Below are 25,763 nucleotides of genomic sequence, written 5' to 3'. Positions count from 1 at the left end.
TCAGTTTAAGGGACCTCATCAGAGCAAGACCAATGGCCTCCACAGGATCTTGACCCGCAGGCAGAAGCACATGCCCCTGCAGAGGGGACAGGTGCTAGTGAACCCTGCAAGCCCAGGAAAGCTTCTCTTCTGTAGTGGAAACTCTTTCTCTGATTTCCAGGACTTTGCTGAGGTTGGCCCTGTGCCAATGAGTGAACCTGAATGTGTTGATCTCAATATGATGAGTGATCTCTCTCTCTCTCTCTTTTTTTATGATGAGTGATCTCAATATGATGAGTGTGGGCTCTGTTACTCTCACCCACCTGCATGTAGGTTTTACAGACATACAAATTAGGTGACTTAGGTGGTGCAGATGAGGCGTGGGGGTCCTCACTGTGAGTGGGTAGCCCCCATGCTGCGACCAGTAAAGGCTGTTGCTAGAAGGACTTGGAGTCACAAATCACCTGCTCACACATCTTGACAGCTTCCTGCCATATTCCACTGATTTGCCCAATCTGTTCACCATTACTCTGCCCTTTGGAGCCAATTCAAATGTTCTTCTGGCACACTTATACCCAGCTTCTGCTCTGTACCAGATCCGGCTCCAGGTGAGGTCACAATGATGACAGCAAGAACTGACACAGTTGCTGTTGCCATCAAGGAGTTTACAGTCTGGGGTAAGGGTGCGGGGTGCGGAGGAAGGTAATAAAATCATCACACACAGAAGAGAAAGTAGCCCCTGTGGTGAGAGCTGTGAAGGAGATGTTCTGAGCAGATCTGGAAGGCCAGAGGGGCTTCCAGATGCATGTTGAGGCCAGGTCTGGTGTGAAGGGGACCAGAGCTCTGGGCAGAGGGCACTGCACAGGGAAAGGCCCTGGGGCTGCAGGTGGGCTGTGGAAATTCTGCCTATGCTTTAAGTCAGTTTGCAATCACTGTTCAGATGGGGAGTCTTGTTCTGGGCTCCTGGCGCTGGATTTCTTGGGGTATTGGTATACTCCAGCTCCTGTGAGGCACTGAATTCTCAGGGGTAGGGCTTGGTTTCCTGGGATCCACCATCATCCTGGGTGACTCATTGGCTCTTCAAGTACCCAGATGGTGAATTACCCTCTCTCACACCAATTTCCTGCCACAGGGCTGACCAGAGGCCTCCGGAGCCTAGCCTCCTGTGCTGATCACAGTCCTGGGAGGTCAGGGCCAGGGAGGAGAGAGAGCTTGTCACTACAACTACCATGACTTCAGGCTTCTGGCCTTTCATTATATCACGGGCAAGATCCTGCAGGCCTCACAGTATCCCAGCTGCACGTTTTCATTTTTACTTATTTACTACGAATTTAGTGTTGAATTCTTCTCTGTTCTGGGCCAAGTTTCCCAGTAGAGCAGAAGGGAACATCAATTAATTCAATAAGTAGTTATTGTAGACCCCTGGTGTGTCACATTCCTAGTCCTTGGATCTCAGAGATGAGCAGACTCTATTCCCTGTCCTCAGGGAGCTTCCAGTCTGGTGACAATGCCAGGCTTCTTTTCATCTCTGTACTGGTCTGCAGTGAGGATGAATGACATCCCATATCTCTACAGAGCTTTGTATTTTGGGAAGGGAGAGAGATGGCATATACCCAAGGTGAATCTCATCAGTCTTCTGTTTCTGTATTAGTCTGATTTCTGCTGCTATAACAGAATGCCTGAGACTATATTATTTATGATGAACAGAAGTTTACTTGACTCATGGTTCTGGAGACTAGGAAATCCAAGAGTATGGTACTGGCATTAGATGCTGCTTCATCCCATGGTGGGAGGCAGAAGGGCAAGAGAGGACAAAAGAGAGAAGGGGGCTAAACTCATCCTCTTATTAGGTTCCCACTTCCATGATAATGACATCAGTGCATTTATGAGATCTAATTGCTTCTTAAAGGTCTCACCTCTTAACTCTGTTGCTTGGGAATTAAATTTCCAATACCCAAACATTGGGGCATGCATTCAAACCAGGAGTTTCCAATAAAATAGCATTCCCAGGGACTGGGTTGTAGTCTTAACTTGGGTGATCTCACTGCATCGGCCAGCTGGAGAACAAACGGATGCTTTTTGTTTTTTCTTTCCTTTTATCAAATGGCTCAGAGGGTAACTAGGTAACTACTAACTAGTGCTTTGCAGTGGGAACCAGAAACAGCAGATTTGGAATCAAGATGGGGCAAGGTGGGCACCTGAGGGAAGGAGGCCCTCTCTCTACCCTAGGACACTTGGCAGGCTGCGACCATGGAGCACCTCACCTGGTATCCTGCTCCTGCCTGCCCCAGCCTCCCCTCTCTCCTGACTCAGTGGTCTGGTAGAATCAGGAGGCTTAGAGTCACTGGGCTTTATACTCGTTAAGCTCATTGAAGAGGCAGCTTGGTGGTTGTTGTACAGAGCTCAGACTTTAAAGTAGGACTGCCTGGGCTTTTGCTGTGTTGTCCTGGGCTGGTCGCATGACCTCTGGAGGGTTCTCATTGGTGAAATAGAAGTGCAGATACAGCAAGTTGTGAGGATAGATTAAAAAATGCATCTAATATTCTTAGTACAGCGCCCTCCATGAAATCAGCAAGCTCAGCCAACAGTGGTGAAGTTGTTATCTACTTTTTTGTCTCTTCTCATCGTGCTCATCATTACATGCTTAGGCACAGTACATGCTCCTGCTTGAAGTGTTGGGATTGAGGCTAGCGTTAGTCATGCTCTTCCTGCTGCAGGAATAGGCTTTCTTGGGGAAAGTCATGGCTCTGTTTGACTTCCTCCCTTGACTATTGCTGTCAGGTGGAACGTGGTCCCTGGGTGCTCACAGTGTGGTCTGTTGACCAGCATCTTTGGCACCCCATAAATGCTGTAAGAAATGCAGCACCCTGGGCCCTCTCCAGACCTACTGAAAGAATCCTGCTTACAAGATCTCTCAGTGATTCATATTCCCCTTAGAGTTTGAGAAGGCTGCTTGATTGGGTCAGCTTATGAGGTTAGAGCCCTTTCCTGTGTGGTGGGGGTGGGGAGGAGGCACAGAGGCAACACTGAAAACCCCTAGAATTTGACCTGTGACTTTGCTCATCCCCACTGGATCTCATTCACCTGTTGATTTCTCTCCTGGGTGAGCCCAGGACAGGCTCTGAGCCACCTTTACTGCACATCCTCCTTTCCAGCCTCCTGCCTGGCTCCCAGTGGGACTCATTAAATGGTTGAGTAAATGCTGCAGAACTGTTTCTATGTGGCCATGAGTTCCTGCTCATTGGTTCTGAAACCCTGGCAGGTAAGGGGTTGGGGTGGGGATGGAAGCCCATGGGGACAATGCAGGGTGGACTCTAGAAGCCAGGACTAGAGGCACCAATGTGAGAGCCACCAGGATCTCATCAAAATAGAATGAATGCAGTAGAGGGAGGGGCGAAAGAGGGACGGGAGGTACCGGGGAATGAGATTGACCAAATTATGTTGTATGCATATAAAAATATGTCACAATGAATCCCACTATTATATATGATAAGGCACTGATAAAAAAAAACTACAGTGAAAGCCCAGCACAGTGGCACATACCTGTAATCCTAGCAACTCCAGAGCCTGAGGCAGGAAGATGGAAAGTTTAAGACCTACCTTAGCAACTTAATGAGACTCTGTCTCAAAATAAAAAATAAAAAGGACTGCAGATAGAGCTCAGTGGTAAAGTGCCCCTGGATTCAACACCCCCAACACCAAATAAATAAGTAAATGAATGACATGAAGAGAAAGAGAGAATCACCAACGCATGCAGTTAAAGCCATGCAACTTGATGAAATCGTCTGGGGAAGAGAGTTTATTGAGCCCAACTAACCCTGCTTTTCTTTTTTACAATATTTTATTTTTTTGTGGTGCTGGGGATTGAACTCAGGGCCTCACAAACGTTTGCCAGGCAAACATTCTACCATTGTGCCACCTCACCAGTCCCTTCTTTTCTTTTTCAGAAAAGAATTTTAAAATGGACAATTGCTAATTTTATATATTTAGCATGTACCTCATGTTTGAAAAACGTATGCATAGTGGGATTGCTAAATTGAGCTAATGAACATAGGCATTAACTTGCTAACCTCACTGAGGAAGGTGCTTAAAATCAACTCTGAGCAATTTTCAGGAATAAGGTGCTCTGTTATTACCTCGTTGTGCAACAAAACCTTGCACTTCTTCCTATCCAACAAAAAATCTGCATCCTTTGACCTACGTCCCCTGACCACGCCCACCCCTGGCCCTGGTATCCTTCCTCCTACTGTTGGATTCTTTTTTTGTCACAATAGCTGGGGTGCATATTTTTTTTAAAAAATGAAAATTTGGAATGGAACCACATTTGACCCAGTTATCCCACTCCTCAGTCTATACCCAAAGGACTTAAAATCAGCATAATATAGTAACTCAACCACATCAATGTTTATAGCAGCTCAATTCACAATAGCTAAACTGTGGAATCAACCTAGATGCCCATCAATAGATGAATGGATAAAGAAACTGTGGTATATATACACAATGGAATAGCTTTAAAGAAGAATGAAATTATGGCATTTGCCAGCTGGAGAATATCATGCTAAGTGAAGTAAGCCAGTCCCCCAAAACAAAAGGCTGAATGTTCTCTGTGATAGTGGATGCTGATCCATAATGGGGTGGGGGTGGGGGCATGGGAAAAATGGGGGAACTTTGATTAGAAAAAGAGGAGTAGGGGGCATAGGGATAGGAAAGATGGTGGAATGATATGGACGTTGTTACCCTAGTACGTGTATGACTGCACATAGGGTGCGATGCTACATCATGTGCAACCAGAGAAATGAAAAGTTGTGCTGCAATTGTGTACAATGAATCAAAATGCATTCTGCTGTCATATATACCTAATTAGAATAAATAAGTAAATTAATTTTTAAACGTGTATCAAATGGTGTCATCTTCCTGTAAAACCCTTCAAAGCCTTCTCATGGCACTTGGGAAGAGAATTCAAACTCTTCATTGTGGGGCCAGTGTTGGGTCCTAAATAACCCACCCCTCCCCGCCCCTCTCCATCCTCTCCCCTCCTCCTGCCAGTAGCCTATGGTAAGGGAGGTAAGGGAAAGTGTGACTCTTCATGTTCATAGTCTTTCTCCTCGTCTAGATTGGGGGGCTCTGGAGGGAGGAGCTATGATCTTGCCTAGATTTTACATGGGCAGCACGTAAAATGGACATGTGAGTGTATGGTCAGGTGTCATCCCAGGGAGTCTTTCTTCCATCCCCTGATCTGTCACTTGCTGGCTCCTCACCCTGTTTTGTTTTCAGATCACAGATTACCATCCGAGGTTGTTTTGACCCTCTATCTGTGTGCTGTCTGTCCTGACCCCCTACAATGTGAAGGGAGAGCAGGACGTGTGTTTCTCTCTCTCTGTGTCTCAGCACCGTGCCGAGCACCTAGTAGGCTCAAATATTTGCTGTCCGAGTGACTGGACCCTGGGAGAAGCAGAGCTGCGAAGGCCGCTGCTCTCTGGAGTCTGGAGGGGCCTGTTTCAGGTCAGGCAAGCTCCACCCAGAAGGCTCACTGTAGGTGGGAGTTTGTTCTTTTTCCAACTTTCTTCTTATCTCAATGAACAGAGCAGGAAATGAAGCCCAGTTTCCTGCTTGTACCGAAGACCACCAGGAAAGACAGAGAACTCTGGGAAAAGCCGAGCACACACTGAGGAGCCTCCTGGCTCTCCTCATCTCCCCAGAGCCCTGCTTGGCTCCTCTCAGGAACCCTCTGGACCAAGGGCCAAGGAGCTGGTGAAACATCACAGGCCACTTTTTCCGTTCTCCTCAGTTGGCTCTTGACTTGGATTTCCAGAACCTTGACAGAACCTGGGAGCTTTGTCCAGGGAACAAACACAGATGAGCCATGTTCTGGGTCACCACTCTGGAGAACAAGAGGCAGGATTGTGGTGACGGGACGTCCTAAGGGCAGATCTCTGGATTGTGTCCTGAGCAGAAGTCCTGCCGGGAGGAGGCTCAGCACAGGGCCCGTCCCGCCCTGGGGTTTGGTCAGCGAGGCTGGAGCTCTGCTTTTGATTTTGTGCTGAGGGCCAGGGAGGACTGGGCCATCCTGTTCGCCTCAAGCTTCTGGCCAGGACTTGGGACAGGACAGAGTGCTGGCCCTACTTGCTATCAGAGCCCAGGAAGGGAGAACAGGGCTCGAGGGTTAGGGTACCTGCTGAACCTCATTCCTTCTCTCTTGGGGCCTCAGGTCCCGGGGACCTTGCAGAGGAAGGATCATGTGGCTTTTTGCTCAGGGGAAGCTAAACCCCACTTCCATCCATGCATGGCCAATCCTGTCAAATTGCCCAGAAACCATGTTCTTCTCACTTTCTGCTCCTGTGGGGGCCCAGTGGGGGACCACACTTGCCTTGATTATTGGTGTAGCCCCTGGAGGAGGATGCCACATAGGCATCAAATAATTTTAATGGAATGTGGAAATAATTGGTCGTGGAAGGTGGGGAGAATGTTGTAGTTTGATGACCTCTTGACATGGGGTCCTTCAAAAAGTCACTTGACCTCTCTGATCCTCAGTTAATTCACCTAGGATTGCTTCTGGGTTGCTGTGAGAACCTGAATGTGGCCATGATGATGATGATGATGTTGACATGATGATGACAATGGCTAACACTGACAGCACCTGGTCTGGGCCAGGTGCTGTTCTAAATTCTTTTTTTTTGGTACCGGGGATCGAACCCAGAGGTATTTAACCACTGAGATCTATCCTCAGACCCTTTTATATTTTATTTACTGATAGGGTCTCTCTGAGTTGTATAGGGCCTTGCTAAGTTGCTGAGGCTGGCTTTGAACTTGCCATCCTCCTGCTTCAGCCTCCAGAGCCACTGGGCTTACAGGCATGTGCCACCGCGCCTGGCTCAAAATTCTTTATGGGTTTTCACTTGGACTTCACTTGGCTCGGACCCTCCTTATGCAGTGGTTCCACGAGCGTGTTCATTTTGCCGTTGTGGGAACTAAGACGCAGGTAAGCCACGCACGTTCCACGTCACAAACCAGAGTTTGGAATCCAACCCCTGCACCTACTTCACAAGACTAGTGTGCTTCATGAATTCCCGACGGGCTTCCACTTGTCACGGTGTTACACGAGGAGCTTGGCTTTGATTTTGGAGGTCATCAACTTCTGAGCCTTGGCTGTGTGTCCTGCTGGGTCCTACCAACGCTGGGCAGGAGAGGCTTGGCCATCCCTCAAGAAGTAAGGGGCTGGCAGGCTAGGGACTTGGGCTTAGTAAATGATGCATGGAAAACCTCTTACCTGTGCCGGAAAACCTTGCAGGAGGTGCGGGATGCTGGGGGTCAGGATGCTTCTCTGGCCGTTGCTCTGGTTCTCTGTAGGGAGGCGAGACAGGCCTGGTCCTTCTTGCCTGCTTACAGCTGAAACGAGTATTTGGCAGGACTGAGACGCCAGCAGGGACTTCCAAGCCACCTCGGCCAGGGCTGATGGAGCAGAGTTCCCTCTGTCCTGTAATGTGAAGCTAAGAGGGAGCCCTGGGGGAAACTAGAAGAGGAATAAACAGGAGGGGGTGAGGGTCAGTGCAGGGAAGAGAAGGCGGCTGGAGAACTGGGCAGGAAGGGACGGAGGGAGGCTGGGCTCTGAGCACTGGGATTCCTGCCTGGGAAAAGGGGTGCCTTGAACCAAGTCCAGGGACCTGCAGACCCGAGGCCCAGGCAGAGGGGGATTGGCCTGGAGGAGGATCTCTTTGTCAGGGCTTCAGGCTGTCACCTAGATGGCTGGTGCTGGCCACTGGCTTGCCAGGCTGACTTGTAGTCAGCCCTCCTCCTCCTCCTCCTCCTCCTCCAGGAAGCAGGCAGGCTTCCTCGGCCTGTGCGTGGCTCTGATTTATTTCGAGATTTTTCCTTGTCTGAATCAGAGATGGTTTTTCTTGGCAAATTGCAACTTTTTCAGAAAGCAAAAATGCAGTCTCCTCATAGTCTGGGTGAGCGTAATCCCTTGTTTGTTTGTGCAGGCTCAGTGTGTCTGAGGCCCAAGCCAGAGCCAGCCAGGGCTGAGGGTCCAGCCCGGCCCAGACAGCTTCATAGCTGGATTTGCAGACTCCATCGAGGCTCCAGCTCTGGACCTTGCTGATCCTTGGTGTAGGGTGGCTGGGTGCCTTGAGTTCCTGTGTACCCGTGTTGGAGGTGCTCTTTGATGAATCCTTTTTCTGCTTCCTGGGATCTTTATTTTAGGGTACAAGTGAAGAAAGAGCCTGTCTCTCCTATCACTTTGGGAGAAAATGTAGATTAATCCAGATTTCTTCTAACTCCATTTTACCCATCTGAATTAGGAAGGTCACATCTCTTCAGATCCTGGGTAGTTGAATCCTGCCCCTATTTGCTTCTTCTGCTTCTGTTTGTTCTTATTCCCCACCTTTATCATGAATTCCCCAAGGGTGGGCTGGGGAAACCTATCTATCTAACACCCCCGCCCCATGCTAGGCAGAGTGGACACTGGGGATATTGGATGAAGAGAGGGAACCAATATCTGGAGTCCCTTTACCCTGGAGGGACAACTTTCTGGAGGGCCCAGATCCCTCAGGAGAACCTCTTCCAGGAACTAGGGACCTCCCCAGGAGCAGCAGACTCACAAATTGCACAGGAAGAGACTTTGAGGTGGCATCTGCTGGCTTTGTTGAAACTGGTCAGCACCTGCCATATCAGAGCACCACCCGGAAGCTCTGATCTGTTCGGAGAGGCAGAGGAAGAAGCCAGAGGAAGCTATGCTATTTGCTTTCTCTTTCATTCCTCACTCCCTCGGTCTCCCCCATCCTATTTTGGCCTGAGGGATATTTCTGGAGTTCTTACAGTGTGCCAGGTATTCTGCTGTGTGTGCTGTAAGTATCATCTCACCAGTCCGTGAAGTCAGCATTGTTATTATTTTCTAGATGAAGACTTAGACTCAGAGAGAGGTTGAGTGGCTTGCCTAAGGTCACACAGCAAATACGTGGTGGAACTGGTACAATTCTAAAGGTCAGGCTCTTAAATATTGTGCTATGTTGGCCACAAAGAAGCCTGAGAAACAGAGTGATTTCCGGGACATTGAGATGTTTGTTTTAGACAGATGTTCTAGAAGTCAGTTAAAAGTTAAGCCTGGCGTTCAGAGAAGCCAGAGGATTGAATCTTGGAGGCTTCTTTAGGAATCTGAGCCTCCAGGGAGGGAGAGAGTGGTGCATGATCTCTTGAGGGGAAAGTAGAAGTCAGTGACAGCATCTTGGGTCTGGAGTAAACACAATGGGATAACCTCTTAGCCATTCCTAGGGCTTTGACAGACTCTCTAGGGCTCATTTTTTGGTGCGGAGATAGAAGGAGGGAGCCCAAGGGGCCTGAGACTGACAGAGGAGAACTTATGCGAAGGCCTCTTTCGGGGCCACGTGAGGACCAGCCTCTTTTTTGGAAGTTCAGGTAGGTCTGGTGTAGAACTTGATGGATTGGGCTCATGCCAGTGGAGAGTGGGGCTAGGGCCGGGGGAAGCAGCCCCCACCTTCAAGTCCACCACGGGGCAGGCTGCAAAGTCCACACCTGCTTCTGCTACCCTGCTTCTGGGTCATTCTTGTTTTCCGTTCCTCTGTCCCCTGGCGACTGTACCCCTGGTGGTGCCCGTGCCCACTCTGCTCATCTCTAGCTGGTTACTGAGTGACTGAACTGTGGTGCCACCAGTCGGTGCTGGGTCCCTTGCTTGAGAGCTCTGTGGGCCACTTGCCTTGGGCCTTAACCATGTCTGAAGCTTGAGGGAGGTGCTCTGGGGTGAGGAGTACCATGTCTTCCCTCGAGGGACGTTTCAATTGCCTGAGCCGAACTGTGGCTTTGGGAAAGGCAAAGCGACTGAGTGCAGAGTAACAACGGCTGGTTCCAGCCATATTTTCTGGGTGGGCAATAGCAGTCGGGTCCTGGGCTGGACTTTCAGGAGTAGGGGTTCTGAAGAAGGGCCCCTCGGGACGTGAGAAGGGATCAGGGAGTCTCTGGGTTTGGGCCTCTGGAGAGATTGTCTGGAGAGGAGCTTGCTGGCCTCTGAAGCTGGCTTCCCAGGCGAGGACATTCATCCCCCCAACCCCCGGGCCTAAAGCCACTCTTGGCCTGGAGCAGAGAATGCAGGAGGTGACCCAGTTTCATTGCATTTACTGAAGTGGGCTGGAACCTGGAGATGTTTCCACACTCTTCCACTCAACCATTTTCTGCATTGATGCTTTCTTTCCATCCCCGCTGCCACTGGGTCACACAGGCCCCTGTCGACACCTCACGTTTGGATTTGTGCCAACGAGTGCCTTCTAACTATCTATCTCATGTGTATTCTCTTCCCCTTGGGTCTGTTCTACCCCTGTGTCTTGAATAAGGACCCCAAAACAGCAGTTTTGTGAAGTGATTTTTCTACCTGAAAAATACCCATGGGTCTGAGATTGCTGTCCCAAAGTATCCGTGCGCCTCCCCAGTACCCCAGCCAATGTGACCTCCCTCCTGTCTGCTGTGAGCCTGGATGGGCTCCGGAGCAGCCCAGTCCCTTCCCTCCTGCAGGCTCCTCATCAGGACCCTCCAGCCTCCCATCCTTTAGACAGCTGATGAGGCAGGCAGTGCAGTACTCCCATTAGTCGGCTTCTAGAAGAAAGGGGCCAGATCGTAGTTTTTGGCAGCCCCGGGCAGGACCTGGGTCAGGCCTCAAAAGGGTACTCAAGAAATAATTGTTGAATTGATCAACAGGAAATAAGCTTAAACTGCAGCATGAGGGATTTGGATTAGATTTAAGGAAGGATTTGCAGCAAGCGGCCAGCTGTTCAGAAAGGACCACTGAGGGAGGTTGTGGCAAGACTAGATCTTATACTGTTTATGAAAACAAGAGGCAGCTCTCCAGAGCCCAAGGGGGATGTGGTGGTGGAGGTGGTGGTGGTGGTGAGGAGAGGCTCACGTGGAGGAAGGTGGGGGAGGAGAGAGAGAAATGCCAAACTCGAATGTCCAGCTGAAGGACTCCAGATTTTCTGCTGGATTCTGCCTTCCTCCTCCTGATTCTTGTCACTGGCTCAGGGCTTTCTCTTCTTTCCCCTCCTGTTTTGCAGCTTGAGTCAGATTGTGACTGAAGGGGTGGGAGGAGAAGGGAAGCAGGAGCCGGGCGGGGAGGGGACACCGTCCTCACTGGGGCCATGGAGCCATTTGCCTGTGCCGGAAGTCCCCAGCCAGAGTGGCTTTGCCATTCTGATGCCCGAAACCCGGCTCTTCCCCAGTTTGCAGCAAGGCGCCTGGTGGGCTGTGTGGTGTCAGCCCAGAGGAACGGCAGTGCCCTCGTCCCCACTGTGCCCTTGCTTCTGAAGACACAGGTGTTCTGGCCAGGGTGCTTCTATACACCTGGAGATGTGGGGGCCCCCAGGGGCGACCAGAATGGCCCACTGGGGGAGGAGGTGGGACTTTGGTTCTTTCATAAAGATGGGTGTGATTTGCAGCAGAACACGTCGCAGCCACACAGGAGTCTGGACCGTGACACAGGTGACTGGCTGCTCTGCTGTCCCAGACCCTGTCCCTGCCTGCAGCCCAGCATGCTTCCTACTGTCTGGCTGCCGTGGCGGGCTGAGGGAGGGTGAAGGTGAGGAACAAAGACAGTCACAAAGGGGCCAGGAGGAAAGGAGGTGGGGGGAGCCCAGGGACCTTTTGGTGCCACCGGGGGCTTCAGATGCAGCATTGTTCTTACAGGTGCAGCCCTCTCTGCAGCTCTCAATGGCCGGATTAGGCACATTCAGTCTTTGTTCAAACACGCAGCGGCAGCCCTTGCTCTATTCATTCAGAGGCGGCTTTGTGGGCCTGGGGACCAACCCTGTGCCGGAAGACACACAGACGCGGCCAGGGCAGTGGCAACCTCTCCTGGTGACCAGTCCCAGGACCCGTGATGAACTGGGGCGAAGGTGCAGAGCAAAGGCCACCAGGTCAGGGCAGAAAGGGCTGGGGGGATGATGGCACCTGTTCTGCTTCTGTCACCTCCTGCACCCCACAAAGGCATCTAAGTAATTCCGAGATAAGATGTCCAAGACTCAGCCAGCCCCAGGCAGCAGTGTTCAGACTTTACGAAGAGCCCTTCCTACATCAAATCAAATCTTATTCTCAGAGGTGAGAAGGGAGAGAGTTTTAGTGGTTTGTAGGTGCAGGATGACATCATGGTGTGAGAAGCAACACTTGAAATTGAGATGGTTCTTTGAGTTTTATCTAACAGCACAGGCAAAATCCAATGAATGAATGAATAAATAAATGAAATTTTGTTGCAAAATACATCTTTAAAAAAAATTTTTTTGAAGTATCGTTAAGGATCAAACCCTTGTCCTCGGGCCTCATGGCCCTGTACCTCTGAGCTAAACCCCCAGCCCAAAGTAAAGTTTTTATCCTACTCTTTTACTTCAAGCCACCGATCCTCATTGGAAAGATCTAACATAAACAGTGACTGTGTAGGGTAGGGATATGTACTTACTGTAAGATTCAGGACAGGGGCTGGGCTTGTGGCTCAGTGGTAGAGCACTTGCCTAGCATGTGTGAGGCACTGGGTTCGATCCTCAGCACCACATAAAAAAATAAAGGCATTGTGTCGTGTCCATCTACACCTTTTAAAGATAAATATTAAAAAAAATTAAAAAAATAAGTAAAATAAAGGTAGTGTGTCCATCTACAACTGAAACAAGTTTTTAAAAAAGGATTCAGGATGGTAATTGTGGGGCTGATAACATTATTTTCTCATTTAAAATAGTCATCATTGCCATCACTGCAAAACAAATAAAAGACAGTTTGTACTATGGCTAGTAACAGTTGTACTGTTTTTTAATTTAAATTTTTTTGGAACTTAAAATAGTTGCCACTTCTTTTTGCCATGGTCCTTTATGTGGATGGAAATGACTGTAATATGAAATCAGAAAATAAAAAAGATTAAAATAAAAAGAAAATTCACTATTTCTCAAAATATCCAAAGATTAGCTTTGTTGGCACACCAGTCCCTAGAGCCTTTGCTGACTTCAGTAAGAGTTGAATTATGGAACCCAGTTTGAAGAACTCTGATTTAGTGAGTGATAGAAATAATAATATAGTAACATTTACTCCTCCTGTGTTGACCCACTCTTCTGTTGACACCAGGACTCTTACACTTCCTTGCCTTAATGGATGATAAAAGCAAGGCTCAGAGAGGGAAGCAGTGGTCTTCAGCCTGGGGACTGGGCCTCAGTTCTGACTCACTAAAAGGCCACACTTCCAGCTTTCAACACCTGCCCTGGCACAGAGGACCTTCCCAAGTAGCACCACCTTCTTTGCTGTGTCATCGAAGGCTCAGGTCTGGTTTATGTTAAAAGTGTCATAGCTGATTGACAAGTGGGGTATTGAGTTGGTCTCCCACCCCCTCCCTTGCTCTGATCCCTGGATGAGGACAGCTCCTCTCCCCTGCATGAGAAATGGAATGGCAGAGTCGATTCTGAATTCCTCCATATTCTCATCATCAGAGAGACTGAGCAATACCCAGTCCACTCAGGAGGCGCAGGAAGGAGGGAGTGGAGCCAGACTAGAGCCAGAAGTCTAGGGTCCCTTGGAAAGTTACGGATGGGTCCTTGTGCTCTGGCTTGAGAACAGCTCAGGATCTTTGCTTGGTCCTATTCTTTCCTACCACCCTCCTGCCCCCATTTTTAAATTTTTTTTTTAAGGGAAAGGATGGGAGGAAGTGAGAATGTGTTTGGTAGGGTTATTAGAAATCTTCCTTTTCTTTACGTAATTATGCAAGAATATAACCATATCAATTTTTTTTTTTTTTTTTTGCAACCAGGGATTGAACCCAGGCCTGCTCAATTACTGAGCCACATCCCCAGCCCTTTTAGAGACAGGGTCTCACTGAGTTACTTAGAGCCTCACTAAGTTGCTAGCTGGCTTTGAATTTGCAGTCCTTATGCCTCAGCCTCTCAAGATGCTGGGATATAGGCGTATACCACTGTCCCTGGCTAGACTGAATTTTTTGAAATTGCTGAGTCCTGTGTAGTCTAAAGCTGCATTGGGGCGGGGGTGGTTAGCTCCTTTGGGGTCTTTATACGTTTCTTTGGTCCTTGATGTCTTGATACCACAGAGTCATAGGTCTATGTTTAAATTCTAGCTCTGTGGCCATGAGCAACTGCTTGATTTTTCTGAGCCTCAGTTTTTCCATCTGCAAAGTGGGATGAAAAACATGATGGTACAGGTTGTTGTCAGGAGCGATTAAAATAATTTAAAATACTTAACCCTGTGCCTGTAACAAAGAGGGAATGCACTAACAGGGAGCTCCTGAACATTTTATTTCTAGTAATGACCTTTTCCTCCCCAACTCCCTCTTACCATGCTTTGAAATTCCAGCTGTGCAGTTAGATGAGTTAGTTGTTTCATAGTCTAGGTGGGATAAGTGCCATCGCTTTCCTTGGAACTCCTGCCCTGAAGGATAACGTGGTGGTGGGCAGTTTTCTGGTGGGTACTGAGGCCCCAGCAGATTCCTTCTGGCTTGGAGAATCCAAAGTATCATCTTCAGAGATGCTTTAGGGACTTGGGAGGATGTCAAGGTAAAATAGGGAAATTTAAAAATTGTCCTTTTCTGTAGAAGGAATAGTTTCTTGTGAAGGGCCAGGTACTCCTGCACACATCACCCTCAGCCCTGTCTTCTTGGAGACTGGGCTGGGAGGCAAGTCAGCCTCATTTCCAGGCAGTCTTGACTACTCTGGTAAATTCGAGCAACCCCTGGACTTGACCTGGGGGCCCCACAAGTCCTACTGTCAGCTAACGTTCTGAGCTCTTTTTAGAGTTGATCTGTTTTCCTGGATTGGGTTTGGAATGGAAATGTCTTTTGTTGGGGACATCTGTGTGGTAACTCCACAAGAATATGCTGCTATAGTGGATGCTTTAGCTTAGCCTTGCTCTGAAGTCTGTGCCTTGGATCTGACCCTGTCACCTACTGGTACCAAGGACCCAGTCCCATGAAGTATAAATGTGAAGCTTGTAGAGACTCATTATAACTTACGAGGGCTTCTGACTGTGTACCCAGTGCCCGGTATAGTTCCTGGCCTACAGAGAGAGGTTAAGAGCTACTTATCAAATCAATGAGGCAAATTAAAGAGTTAGGATGTGAAACTTCCTTGCAGGCTTTGAATTATTTTGCAAGGAAGTAAATGAAGGAATTTTTTTTTGTTCCAAGGGCATCTTCCAGGAATAATGGGGAGCAAATAGCCTTCTGCTTTCCTCTCATACCTGGAACTGGAGCTCTGAGAGATCTTATTTTTAATGTTGTGAATTTTTATCCCTTCCCATCCCCCAGTTGATGACATATTTACCACCCATCATCACCCTCTAGTCCAGTGGCAGATACAGCAGATACATATGTGCTTCTGAAAGGCTGCTGAATGCTGTAGGCAGACCTTATCACAACCCTGCCCTGGATTGGGAGATTAGGGGTCATCCCCATTGGGAGGCTCAGAGTCACTTCCATAAAGAAGGCTGGGGACTGCCTCTGTACAGAAGAGGGAGACCATGCAAGAAGGAGGCTGACGCCTGGATAGATGCTGCCCAAGAGGTCACCTGGGCCTTGCAAAGCTAATGACATCATTTGGAAAGGATGCCACATGGTCCCGTGCTAATCTTTTTGAGAGCTGTATGAGTGATGCACCAGAACAGGAAACTCAGACTTCTGAACGAAAAACCAAGGCTGCATTCTCCCCTTGCTTTTCACGAGGGACGTAACCTTCCAGTCCTCGGCCTTGGGTGGGACATTAGCTGTCAGCCTTGGGTGACCTTGAGGTGACATCTGCTTTTAGGGTAGAAATGTGCATGCAGCCTTTCTTTAGAGACAGGTCTGGGTCAATCTGCTTGGACTTTTGTGTGGGCTTCTCGTCCTCACCCTTGTACCATGGATATGTTGTAGGAAACTTGGAAACTAAAGATAAGCGAGAAGAAAAATACCAGTCTCATCTGTGTTAGTCAGCCTTTCATTGCTGTGACCAAAACACCTGACAAGAACAGCTTAGAGGAGGAAAAGTTCACTTTGTCTCAGGGTATCAGAGGCCCAGTCCATGGTGGGCCAATTCCCTTGCTCTGGGCCCAGGGTGAAGAGGAACATCGTGAGAGAAGGGCATGGTGGCAGAGTGCTGCTCCATTCCCAGCAGCCAGGAAGCAAAGAGAGAAGGGGCTGCTGGGCAGATGCACCCTCCCAGGGCACACAGTCGGTGACTGACCCAGCTCCTGCAAGCATGCCCTGCCTGCTTACATTACCACCCTGTCAGTCCATTCGTACTTAGAGGGACTGATTAGGATCCAGCTCTCACAGTGCAATCATTTCACTCTGAGCATTCCTAGAGCTTTTGGGAGACACCTCATATTCAGACCAGCATCTAACCCCCACCTGTATTCTTACCAGTTAGAGAAATCCACTGTGAACATTTTGGTGTATTTCTTCTCTTTGGTCTTTCCACTCCCCTCTCTTCCTCTCTGGGTGGAAGGAAGATATACATATGTGTATGTGTTGTGTATATGTGTGCATTTATATGTATGTTTGATATTCAGCTTTTGTTTTATTTAACTTGATATTGTGATCATTTTCCTGTTCAAAAACAGTCTGGAGAACCCTTTGGAGACTGGGCTGAAGTCTTTAGTCCTGAGCCCCTGTGGATATGGTATCCAGCATTAGAAAGCTGCAAAGCCTGGATCCTTGGGAGTGGCAGCTTGGCTTGTTGTGCCCGCAGACTGTGCTGAGCAGCTTCCACCTACCCTTGCTATCTCGCTTCCCCAGGATTTCTTGAGAGGCAGGACCTGCTAAGTGCAAAGGCAAATGTCCTGTCCAGCCTGCTGTCTCAGCCCGTGCTGGAGGGCAGTGTGAACCTTCAGGCTGTATGCACAGAACAAAGACCCTCAAAAATCCAGTTTTGAGACTTCAAAGAAAATTGATTTCTCTTCTCAGGAACTAGAAGGGTTAGAACATGGAAGACTCATTCTTTCTTTCCCCCGGGAGGGGGTTTGATTTGGTTTTCCACAGATCCTCCCCACCCCCCCATTCCTGCCTGTAGAATTTGACATGGTTTTGTTTGCTTTTCCTCGGTCCAGTTTCGGTCAACAGGGTTTCTCTCCTGCTCAGAACAGCCTCACACTTGTGTGAGAGGTAAGCCGAGCTCGGGACCCTGGACAGCCGTAATCAATCCTTGTCTGAGCTCCGCAGTGGGGATTTTCAGCTGCAGATGTCGGATGGCAGCAGGTTTTACATGGCCCAGGGCTGTTCCACGTGGGCCAAACTGTTTCTTCTTCTGTGTTGTCTATAAATGACTTTGAAGGGCTTTTGGTGTGTGCGTGTGCACATGCACACTCTCACGTGTGTGCACGTTGGCGCTCGTGTATTTGGTGATCTGAAGCTGGGCACCAGTACAGCGGGGTCTTAAGATGACAGTGGAGATTGCAATAAAAGGAAACACGTGGTTTAAACATACACGGCCCCAGCAGAGCACCATGATAGAGCGAGGTTGGGATTTCCTCTTCTGATAGTTTTCATCTGTACTTGCTCAGCTTCATCCCCAGGGCTTAGGGCTGTAGGGGAGTGGATTTCCTCAAGTGCTGTGGATCAAACGTTTCCCCCTCTGTTATCTCCCTTGTCTGAATAAATTGCTGCACCGCGCAAGTCCATACTGGAAGGTGTGTGTGCCGTGGGATCTTGCCTGAGTGAAATGGGCACTACAATGCCCTTTTTCTTTGGGATAATCCCATGACATTGAAAGTGTACTAGCTGCTCTATTTACTTGTTATAGAACCAGGAAATAATTCCCAGGGGCAGGAGGGTGTAAGACTTTTCCTCCTGCTGTGTTGGGAATTGCATGGAGGTCTTTTACCATGGGTGGGCTCTGTGAGGTTACTTTGGGGCCCATTGTGTGGATCAGATGGTTCAGTGCAGAAGGGCCCCCAGCACAGTGTGTGAGCAGACAGATATTTTCCAAGGCCCCAAAAATGAGCAGCAATACCACCAAGAATCCGAAACAGTGGGCTTGTGAGGGCTAAAGTCAGCCCCTTAGCAGGATGAGAAGGGAAACCAGCCAAGATCAGAGTTTGTCTTTCAGGGTGAACTGCTTGTTTCTGAAGTGGGTTTGGGTTCTCTACCTGTCGGGATCCTGTTGGGCTGGTGCTGTTGTGAGTGGTTGGGTAGGAGCCCAGCTAGCGCAACTGGCCCACTGTGGAAGGGACTAAAACTGTTTTGTGACTTTTGTGAGTGGGCATGAGGCTTCAGGGTCTCCATTTACCTTCTTTGGAAGCTATATGTGATTTCAAAGTGTACCTCTGACAGAGAAAAACTAAGACTTCCATTCAATTTTTTTAAACATATTTTTAGTTGTTGATAGACTTTTTTTTTTTTTTTTTTTAATTTATATGCGGTGCTGAGAATTGAGCCCAGTGTCTCAAACAGGCCAGGCAAGTGCGCTACCGCTGAGCCACAGCCGTAGTCCCCTACACAATTGTTTTTGCAAATATTACTTCCTAAGGACTCTTCTGAGCATGTGTGGGCACACGTGTATCCTATGTCCATACAATGGACATTTGCATGCCTCTGCTCAGGAACAGGCTCAGCTGATCAGCCCTTTGTCTGGGACATGAACCAAGTCCCACCCCTGCTAAACTCTCCCTCTGACTCTGGGCTGAGTGTTATTAGCTTTATTTCGGCCCCACTGTGAGGAACTGAGGTATTGTGTTGACCAGCCCGGAAGCCTCACGGCTGTTTCCAGTGTAGTCTTGGTGGAAAGTGGATCTCTGGGTCTACAACTGGGCTCTGTGAGTCCTTCCTTCAGGCCTGAGCTTGCCTATTTGAGTTCCACAGCCTGCTGACCGCTCACCTGTGCTCACCTCAGCAACTGTTCTCATAACTGGCCTCTCTTGTCTGTGATTACAAAGTGGCGCCACATTTACATTTCTGTCAAGTTACAATGACTCCAACACCCTCATCTGCTCAACTAGTTATTCCCCTCAGTCCCTGTATTGTGGTGCCTCAACTATTTCCACAGACTCGTCATACATTTCCCCTTTGCCTAAAGGAAACTCATGGCTGGCAGTGCCCATTGTGAAGGCACACAGGTCTGGGCTGTGGAACTGTGTCCAGCTGCTGCCAAAGCTGCCCAGGTGCCAGTGCAGTGCTGGGCTTCGTACAGAGATGGGGAGAAGGCCCTGTCTCATTTCTGTGTCTCTTTGTCACCCAGGCCCTGAAATAGCTCTCTGTGAGTACCTGGAATCTCTCAAAGGATCTTGAATCTCTCAAATGCTTCCTACTTTGCCTAGAATCTCATTAAGTCTCCTATGGAAACAATATTGTCTATTTCAGGATCTTGTTCTTCTAACCAGAGGGGCTCAATCACTATCCAGGACCCAGCTGAATTGGAACCAACCCGTCATGCCCTCCAGTCATTACCCCCATCTAAACTCCTCCCTCAGTCCCTGAGTTGTCAAACACATGTCCCATGTCACTGGGTGCGAAATCATATTAGTGATGATGGGACAGAGTATGGTAGAGCAGGGACAGGTGGCACAGAAGGAGTATCTGGACCTGTGGCCACCAGCCAGGATGCTCAGTGACACGTTAGATATTTCTGTTCTTAGTAGTGCTCACAGCAGACTTGGATCACGTTGCTGTGAAGACCTGTAGGAGTGTCAGGATAACCTTGGAAAGAGCCACTAACCTTGATTGAATACGGAATATGTTGTTCCTGCCAACTGGAGAGAAAGTGCTAATTTAACAATCCCTTATTACCCAACGAGTGTGTCATGGGGATGAAGGGTGTGGCCCTTAGAACCAACAGGCACTTAGAAACTCCTTTGTCCTCTTTACCTCTGCACCCCTAAAAGTCTTGGCTCCCTCATATAATTCACAGCCTCTTGGATGTACCCCAAGTACAAGACTTTGTTGCTTCTTGGTCATACCATCAAATTAGTCTTTATTTTTTCCCCAGTGCTAGTGGGCTGAGAAGATTGGAAAAATCTGGGTCCTGGGTTCTGGAGAGCCCTCTGTTTATTTCATTTGGAGTGAGGAGAGTTTTTATTTACATTGGTGGCAGAGTTTGAAGCTTGAGGAAGGGGTGGGCACATGACTTTCTCCCAGCTCTTGCTTTCTGAGTTCTTTTGGCTAGTATTAAGTGACTGAGAGGGTACTAACAGGTAATAAAAATAGAAGCTTTTGCCTGTGATTAATAGGTTTGAGGTCCTGTTGGAGCTCAAGGGCGGTTAAGTAGGACCCTGCTTGTTCAATGAGATGCATGCTTATAGAATCCCAGTTTTCCCTTCCTGGCCTCAAAGAAGTCCCACAGGGCTGTGTTGCAACCATTCCAATTCCTGCAGATAGCAGGATAGATAGGTCCTCAGTTGTCTCAGTTCATCCAATGACTTCAGAGACTACCTGGTGCATCTATCTGCTTTTCAGCCCGGGGTAACCAGCTTCCCAGGAGAAGGTGGCATGTCAGGCTCTGAGACTCCATGTGCCCGAGACTCTGTTGTCACTTGTCTGCAGCGAGCGGTAGGTTTTGGGGGTTGCTGATGGGCTTGGGTTTGCTCGACTCGTTGTCTGCAGTGTGGCCAAGCTCATTACCTGGGACACCCAGCCGCTTCCTTGACCCGAATCGGCCCCTCTTTTTCATCTCCCCTGTCCATATTCAGGGATAAGATCCTCCCACTCAGTCCCTCTGCTGTCTTTCATTCCCCTGCTGGAGTTCAGGTCTGATCTTGCCCTTTCCTTCCTTCACTGGCTGCCAATTCTTTAAAAAAGAAAAAAAAAAAAAGACGTGGGGTTTCAAGACCCTCCATGATCTCACCCCCAACCTAGCCCTAAACCCTGACTTCTTCCATAAATGGTAGTTTCAAAACTGTATTTTGAAATTAGTTCCCTTGTCCACTCATGTGTAACTGTGACTGTAGCTTACAATGACCTTTACACATCTCTTTCTACTTTTAGAAATCCTTCATGACCCAGTTTCTAGCTCTATCCCCTAGAAATCCTCCTGGATCCTTCCAGTCTGAATTAACCTCTCACTCTGACCCACAGAACATGGGTCAGCTGCTCTGTCCCCAGCATGCAGCCCAGCCCTGGGGCGTCCTAGGTGCCCAGCAATTCTTGGCTGAATAGATGCCTCTTTTTCCCTCCCTCCCCAACCCGCCCCTCCTCTCTGTTCAGTTTTAGGCCTTAGCTTCTGCTATCTCCCCTCTTGGGCTTCCCAGCATCCCATTTTCACATATTTTATTCTCTTGTCTTTTGGAAACTTAGGATTTGCTTCCTGGTTGCTGGTTTCAAATATGCAGCCCCTATGGAGTTAGCTGTCCCTGCGACGGTCTTTGCAATTAGATCAGCTCTTGGGGGCAGGGCCTGTGTTCTTGTTTATTTTCATAACCCGAAATGCACCTAGCGTAGTGCCTTGTAACTGAAGGGGGAGGGGGAGGACGTGTCCAGAAACCTTTCTGAGTACCTATGGGGAGGGGTGTGGGTCTGATGGGCCCTTCAAAGCAGACATTCTTTGGAATTATTATTTTAGTTTTGTGTTTTATGTTTTTCTCTTTTTGTTTATTGAGATATAATTTGCATGGGGTATAATTCCCCTTCTTAGGTATATACTTTTATAAATTTTAATAAATTTATATAGTTGTGTAATTACTACCATAACTAGGAATATTTCCATCCCCTCCGCAAACATTCTCTTAGGCTTCTCCTCCAGTTTCCAGTCCCTGGTAATCACTGATCTGATTTCTGTTTAGTTTGGCCTTTTTCAGAATGTCATAGAAATGGGAATCATGTACCATGTAGTGTTTTGAGTCTGGCGTCCTTCACTTAGAATAATGCTTCATCTTTTGGAAATTTGATGACCCGATCCATACTGTATGTGTACCCACCTTTCCAGAAGGCTGGCATGGGCTGTGGGTTTGGGGGTGCAGATGTGGTTGGTGTAAGTTGAAGCCTGGGTTCTCTTTAGACCCAAGTCCCAGTCCTTCTCTCAAACTCATCAACCCCCTCGGCCTCCCACCAGGGGCAGCTGGTGAAAGACAGCTTTCCCTCATGGGTCTTGACCTGTCATCCCCATGGTTATGGGGGGCAGAGCGGAGGAGGGAAGCTGGCTGGGTGGGAGAAGTGACCACTAAATTCCTCCCTTGGGGAGGGGGTTGATGGAGGGGTGACGAAGGTCAGGCCTCTCCTGGCTAAAACAACAGAAGTGGTTCCAGCTGCCCCACAGCTGGAGGGGGGTCTGCTTTCCCTCAGCAGTGTGAAAAGCCCTTTAATCGGGGCTTGCTGTTGTCAGGCCCACAGCGGAGGTGTGCAGAGGAAGAGCAGATGCGAGTTGCTGCCAGGCCTTCCCTTCCCTTTGACCTCCCTTATCTCCCCTCCTCCATCTCTGCGAGTCCCACTCTGAAGCTGCCGGAGGCCCTCCTTCGCACCTGTGTAAATGCGGTGGCTGTGGGGTCAGGGAAGGGTGAGCTCAAGCTGGCAGAAGTGGGGATGTGGATTTTCGCTGCAGATGATGGATCCGACAGTGGGTGGGAGAGTGATGGTTTAATGTGAAACTCCTCTTGGGTCCTAAAAATGTGGTCCTGGGAGAAAAAGGCCAAGCAAGGTCTGGTGTTGCAGATGGTAAGGCAAGAGGCAAGAGATGACAGTCCCGGGTAGAAGATTAAGTGGCTGAGCCACAGCTAGCTGGCCGGGATGTGATGCGCCACTCTCTGTTCCAAGCATTGGCTCTGGGAGGGGCATTTCCCCATTCGATAGCAGATTTACCTCCCAGAGATGCTTTCAATTGCTTGAGTTTTAAAAACTTGAGCTGGACTTCGAAAAAAAATTTCTTCTAGGGATGCTCTCTTTGCTTCTGGAGTCCTTCCCTTTTCCTGTCTACTCAAGGGGCTGCTGCCAAAGACCCCAACCATGGTTGCTGAAGCTACCAGCAGAGCACCCTGCCCCTTAGTAGACCTCAGGGCACAACGTTTGATAATCCGTACCCCGAGGGAGGCATTGGTGTGGTAGAAAGAATCAAGGCCATTAGTGCTCTACCACTTGCTAGCTTAAAGAGTTTGGGTTTCCTCTTCATTCATCTAAGCACACACATGTTCATGGAAGACCCACTTTGCTCAGGGCACTTCTGGATGCCGGGCATCCAGTGGTGTGGCACTTAGATCTTGGGTGCTGCCCACGGAGAGCTTTCAACCTAGCCGGGGAGGATAGGCAAGAAATGTCTAACTAACCAAATGGTCATTTAAATCATGATTGTGGCATGAGCCACGGTGGAAAGTAAGGGGGTCTCCACCTACTGGGAAAGTCAGGTGCCTCCAGGAAGCCCACTTGCACTGAGGTTGAAGGGTGAATAGGAGTCTGGGAGGTCGAAACATGTTCCGGGGAGAGGGGCCAGCACGTGCAGGTCCTGAGGCAGGAAGGAGCTGTTGGACGGGGCTGTGATTCTACCTGCCTCCTTCCCACCCAGAGGCACGTGGGTAGGGGTTTTCCCCCTTCTCTTTCCTTCCAAGTCGGCATTTGTAGATTGGGCATTTGCCAGTGGAGAAAAGTCATGGGTATTTACAACACCAGAGTGTTGGGAAAATGAATGAAAAGTGCCTTGGAAGTGAATCCATTCTATCATGTAGCTGTTGTCTTACTCTAGTGTGTGCACTAGTAGCTGCCAGAGAAGCCAGAGTGCCGAGCGCACCCAGGCTGTTTGTCAGTTTTCCAATTTGACATTTCAAGCTTAGCAATCTAGATGTCTCAGATTTCTGCCTGACTTTGGGTGAGATGGTACCCCTAGGATGGCAGAAAGGTTTCCTGCAGGCCTGGGTGAAGAGGCTGGGCCAGGCTCACTGTGAGCAAATTCCATGATACCTGGTGACAGCAGCCCTGGGTTCGTGGGTTACTGTCTCAGCTACATGGCTGCTTTCTCTTCAATGATTTACTAATTTATTTTCCTTTTCTTAAATTCAAGGGAAAAACACTATGTTTAATGCATAACTGTCCTTATCTGATAGATGTTCTTTAACAGAAAAGAAAGAATAAACAGCTTCCAACACTCTATGCTTGGGAGTTGTAAGCTGCTGCTGGTGGTTGGACAAGAATCTTTCTCTTCAACAGTAATCGACAGAGAGACAGGGTGCTTCTGCATAACATGAGTTGGTGGGGCTTAGTATTTATCCATTTACTCTCCAGACACCCTGAACAACTGCTTTGGGTCAGGCGCTGTATTAAGCCCAATTAGATAAACAGGGGTAAGACACATCTTTTGTAGACATGTAAAAAGATAAAGGATAATGTATGTTGAAGAGGTGTTTTTTAAATTGGTACATTATAATTATACAAGATGGAGAGGTTTATTATGCCATATTTGTACCTTAATCTGATCAATCTAGTTTTTCAGTACTTTTTCTTTCCCTCCCCTCTTCCCCCCCTGCTGTCTGTTTGCTGTACTGATCTCACTATTATTATTATTATTATTATTATTTTAATTAGTGCATTGTATTGCACTAATACATATACATATAAAAGCAGGATTTGTTGTGGTATATTCATAACGGACATAACATAATTTAGTAGATTTTGTTCCCCAGTATTTCCCCATGCCCTTCCCTCTACCCCTCTTCCTGTACTCCATTGGTCTTTTGAGGATTTTTGATAAAAGTATGAACACAATGCAGCCCAAGCTCTAGGAAGCTAATGGTGTTGTTTCAAATATGAAAGCATTTGCTTTTTTAGGATGATAAGCTCAGGGGTATTCAGAGTGGAATTTGAACTTGAATAGAGAGGAAAGACTGGTGGCAAAGAGTCAAACATTTAGGTGTGCAATAAGGGACTGAATGAAGTCATCATGGATGAGAGAGGAGGGTCTGCTAGAGATAGAGGCCTCCCTGGCCCCCATCCATTCCAGCTACCCCAGTTGAAGGTCAGGGGGTGAAGCCACAGTGAATGTTCCAGCACTACCCAAGCTCTCAACCAGATGGAGTTTAACACATAACTTCAGCTGCCACTATGGTGAGCAGAAGAACCTCCCAGCTGAGCCCCACCAACCCATGGCATTACGAGAAATGATAAATCATCATTCCAAGCTGCAAAGCTGAGAAGTGGTTTGCTTTGCAGTAACAGATAAGTGAAGAAAAAAATGTTGGAATTGAGTACTTTAAGCTGTGTTGTGTGTGGTTTTATTAAAGAAAAACCTCAAATTTGTTTTGAGTTTGGCCTGTGATTTTTTAAAAAATTTGTCCTTTTTAGGTATGCATGACAGTAGAATGGCCTGTGATTTTTGAGTATGATATTGTAAAGAGAAATGCAACTGCTGCTCCAAATTGTGGACTTCACTCTCCCAAACCTACTACCGAGAGTTTTTCATATGGTTCTGTCCCGGCCCCCTATACCTGGGGGAAGAGGAGAGATGTTACTGAGAAAATACCTGTTTAGAATTTTGGCTACAGATTAAATCAGCATGGTACTAGCAGGTGGAAGTGGAGACTGTGAGAACAGCTCTATATTAGAAAGAATTGAACATCTCCTTGCAGATGGAGCCATGGGCTGGCTCTGTTGCTCCCTACATTGTCATGGGAACTTGGCTGTCAGTCAAACCCAACACAGCTTGTGGTATTGGGGTGGTCTCCTTGGGCAAGAGCCCTGGCAGGGTTTGCATTCTACTCTGCCTGAGACTGAAGGGTAGGGATCAGCATGTGTGCCTTTCAGATGGAAGGGATTATTGGTTGAATATTGACTTTTTTTTTTTTTCCTACTCTGGTCTCCCCCATGGTAGGGCTGCCCCCAGCGAACAGCTTACTTTTCCAATAGGAAGGATGACTTGTTTATATGC

General features: G+C 48.3%; 1 protein-coding gene across 12 annotated transcripts in view; it reads left to right on the top strand.

The window, feature by feature from the left end:
• The window catches only part of Smoc1 (SPARC related modular calcium binding 1), a 157,033-nt gene that overhangs the window by 54,317 nt on the left and 76,953 nt on the right, over positions 1-25,763 (top strand). For 9 of the 12 annotated variants that reach the window (XM_071607923.1, XM_071607921.1, XM_071607920.1 and 6 more), the window contains exon 2: positions 20,381-20,473. The exons of the other annotated variants lie outside the window; for them this stretch is intronic. In XM_071607923.1, the coding sequence (XP_071464024.1) occupies positions 20,381-20,473 (93 nt within the window). The remainder of the gene's footprint in view (positions 1-20,380; positions 20,474-25,763) is intronic. 12 annotated transcript variants of the gene reach the window in all.

The sequence above is a fragment of the Marmota flaviventris genome, chromosome 2 (assembly GCF_047511675.1).
Source record: "Marmota flaviventris isolate mMarFla1 chromosome 2, mMarFla1.hap1, whole genome shotgun sequence".
Classification (NCBI taxonomy): Eukaryota; Metazoa; Chordata; class Mammalia; order Rodentia; family Sciuridae; genus Marmota; species Marmota flaviventris.
Note: the sequence above shows the minus strand (reverse complement) of the source record. Positions and strands in the feature narration are given on the sequence as shown.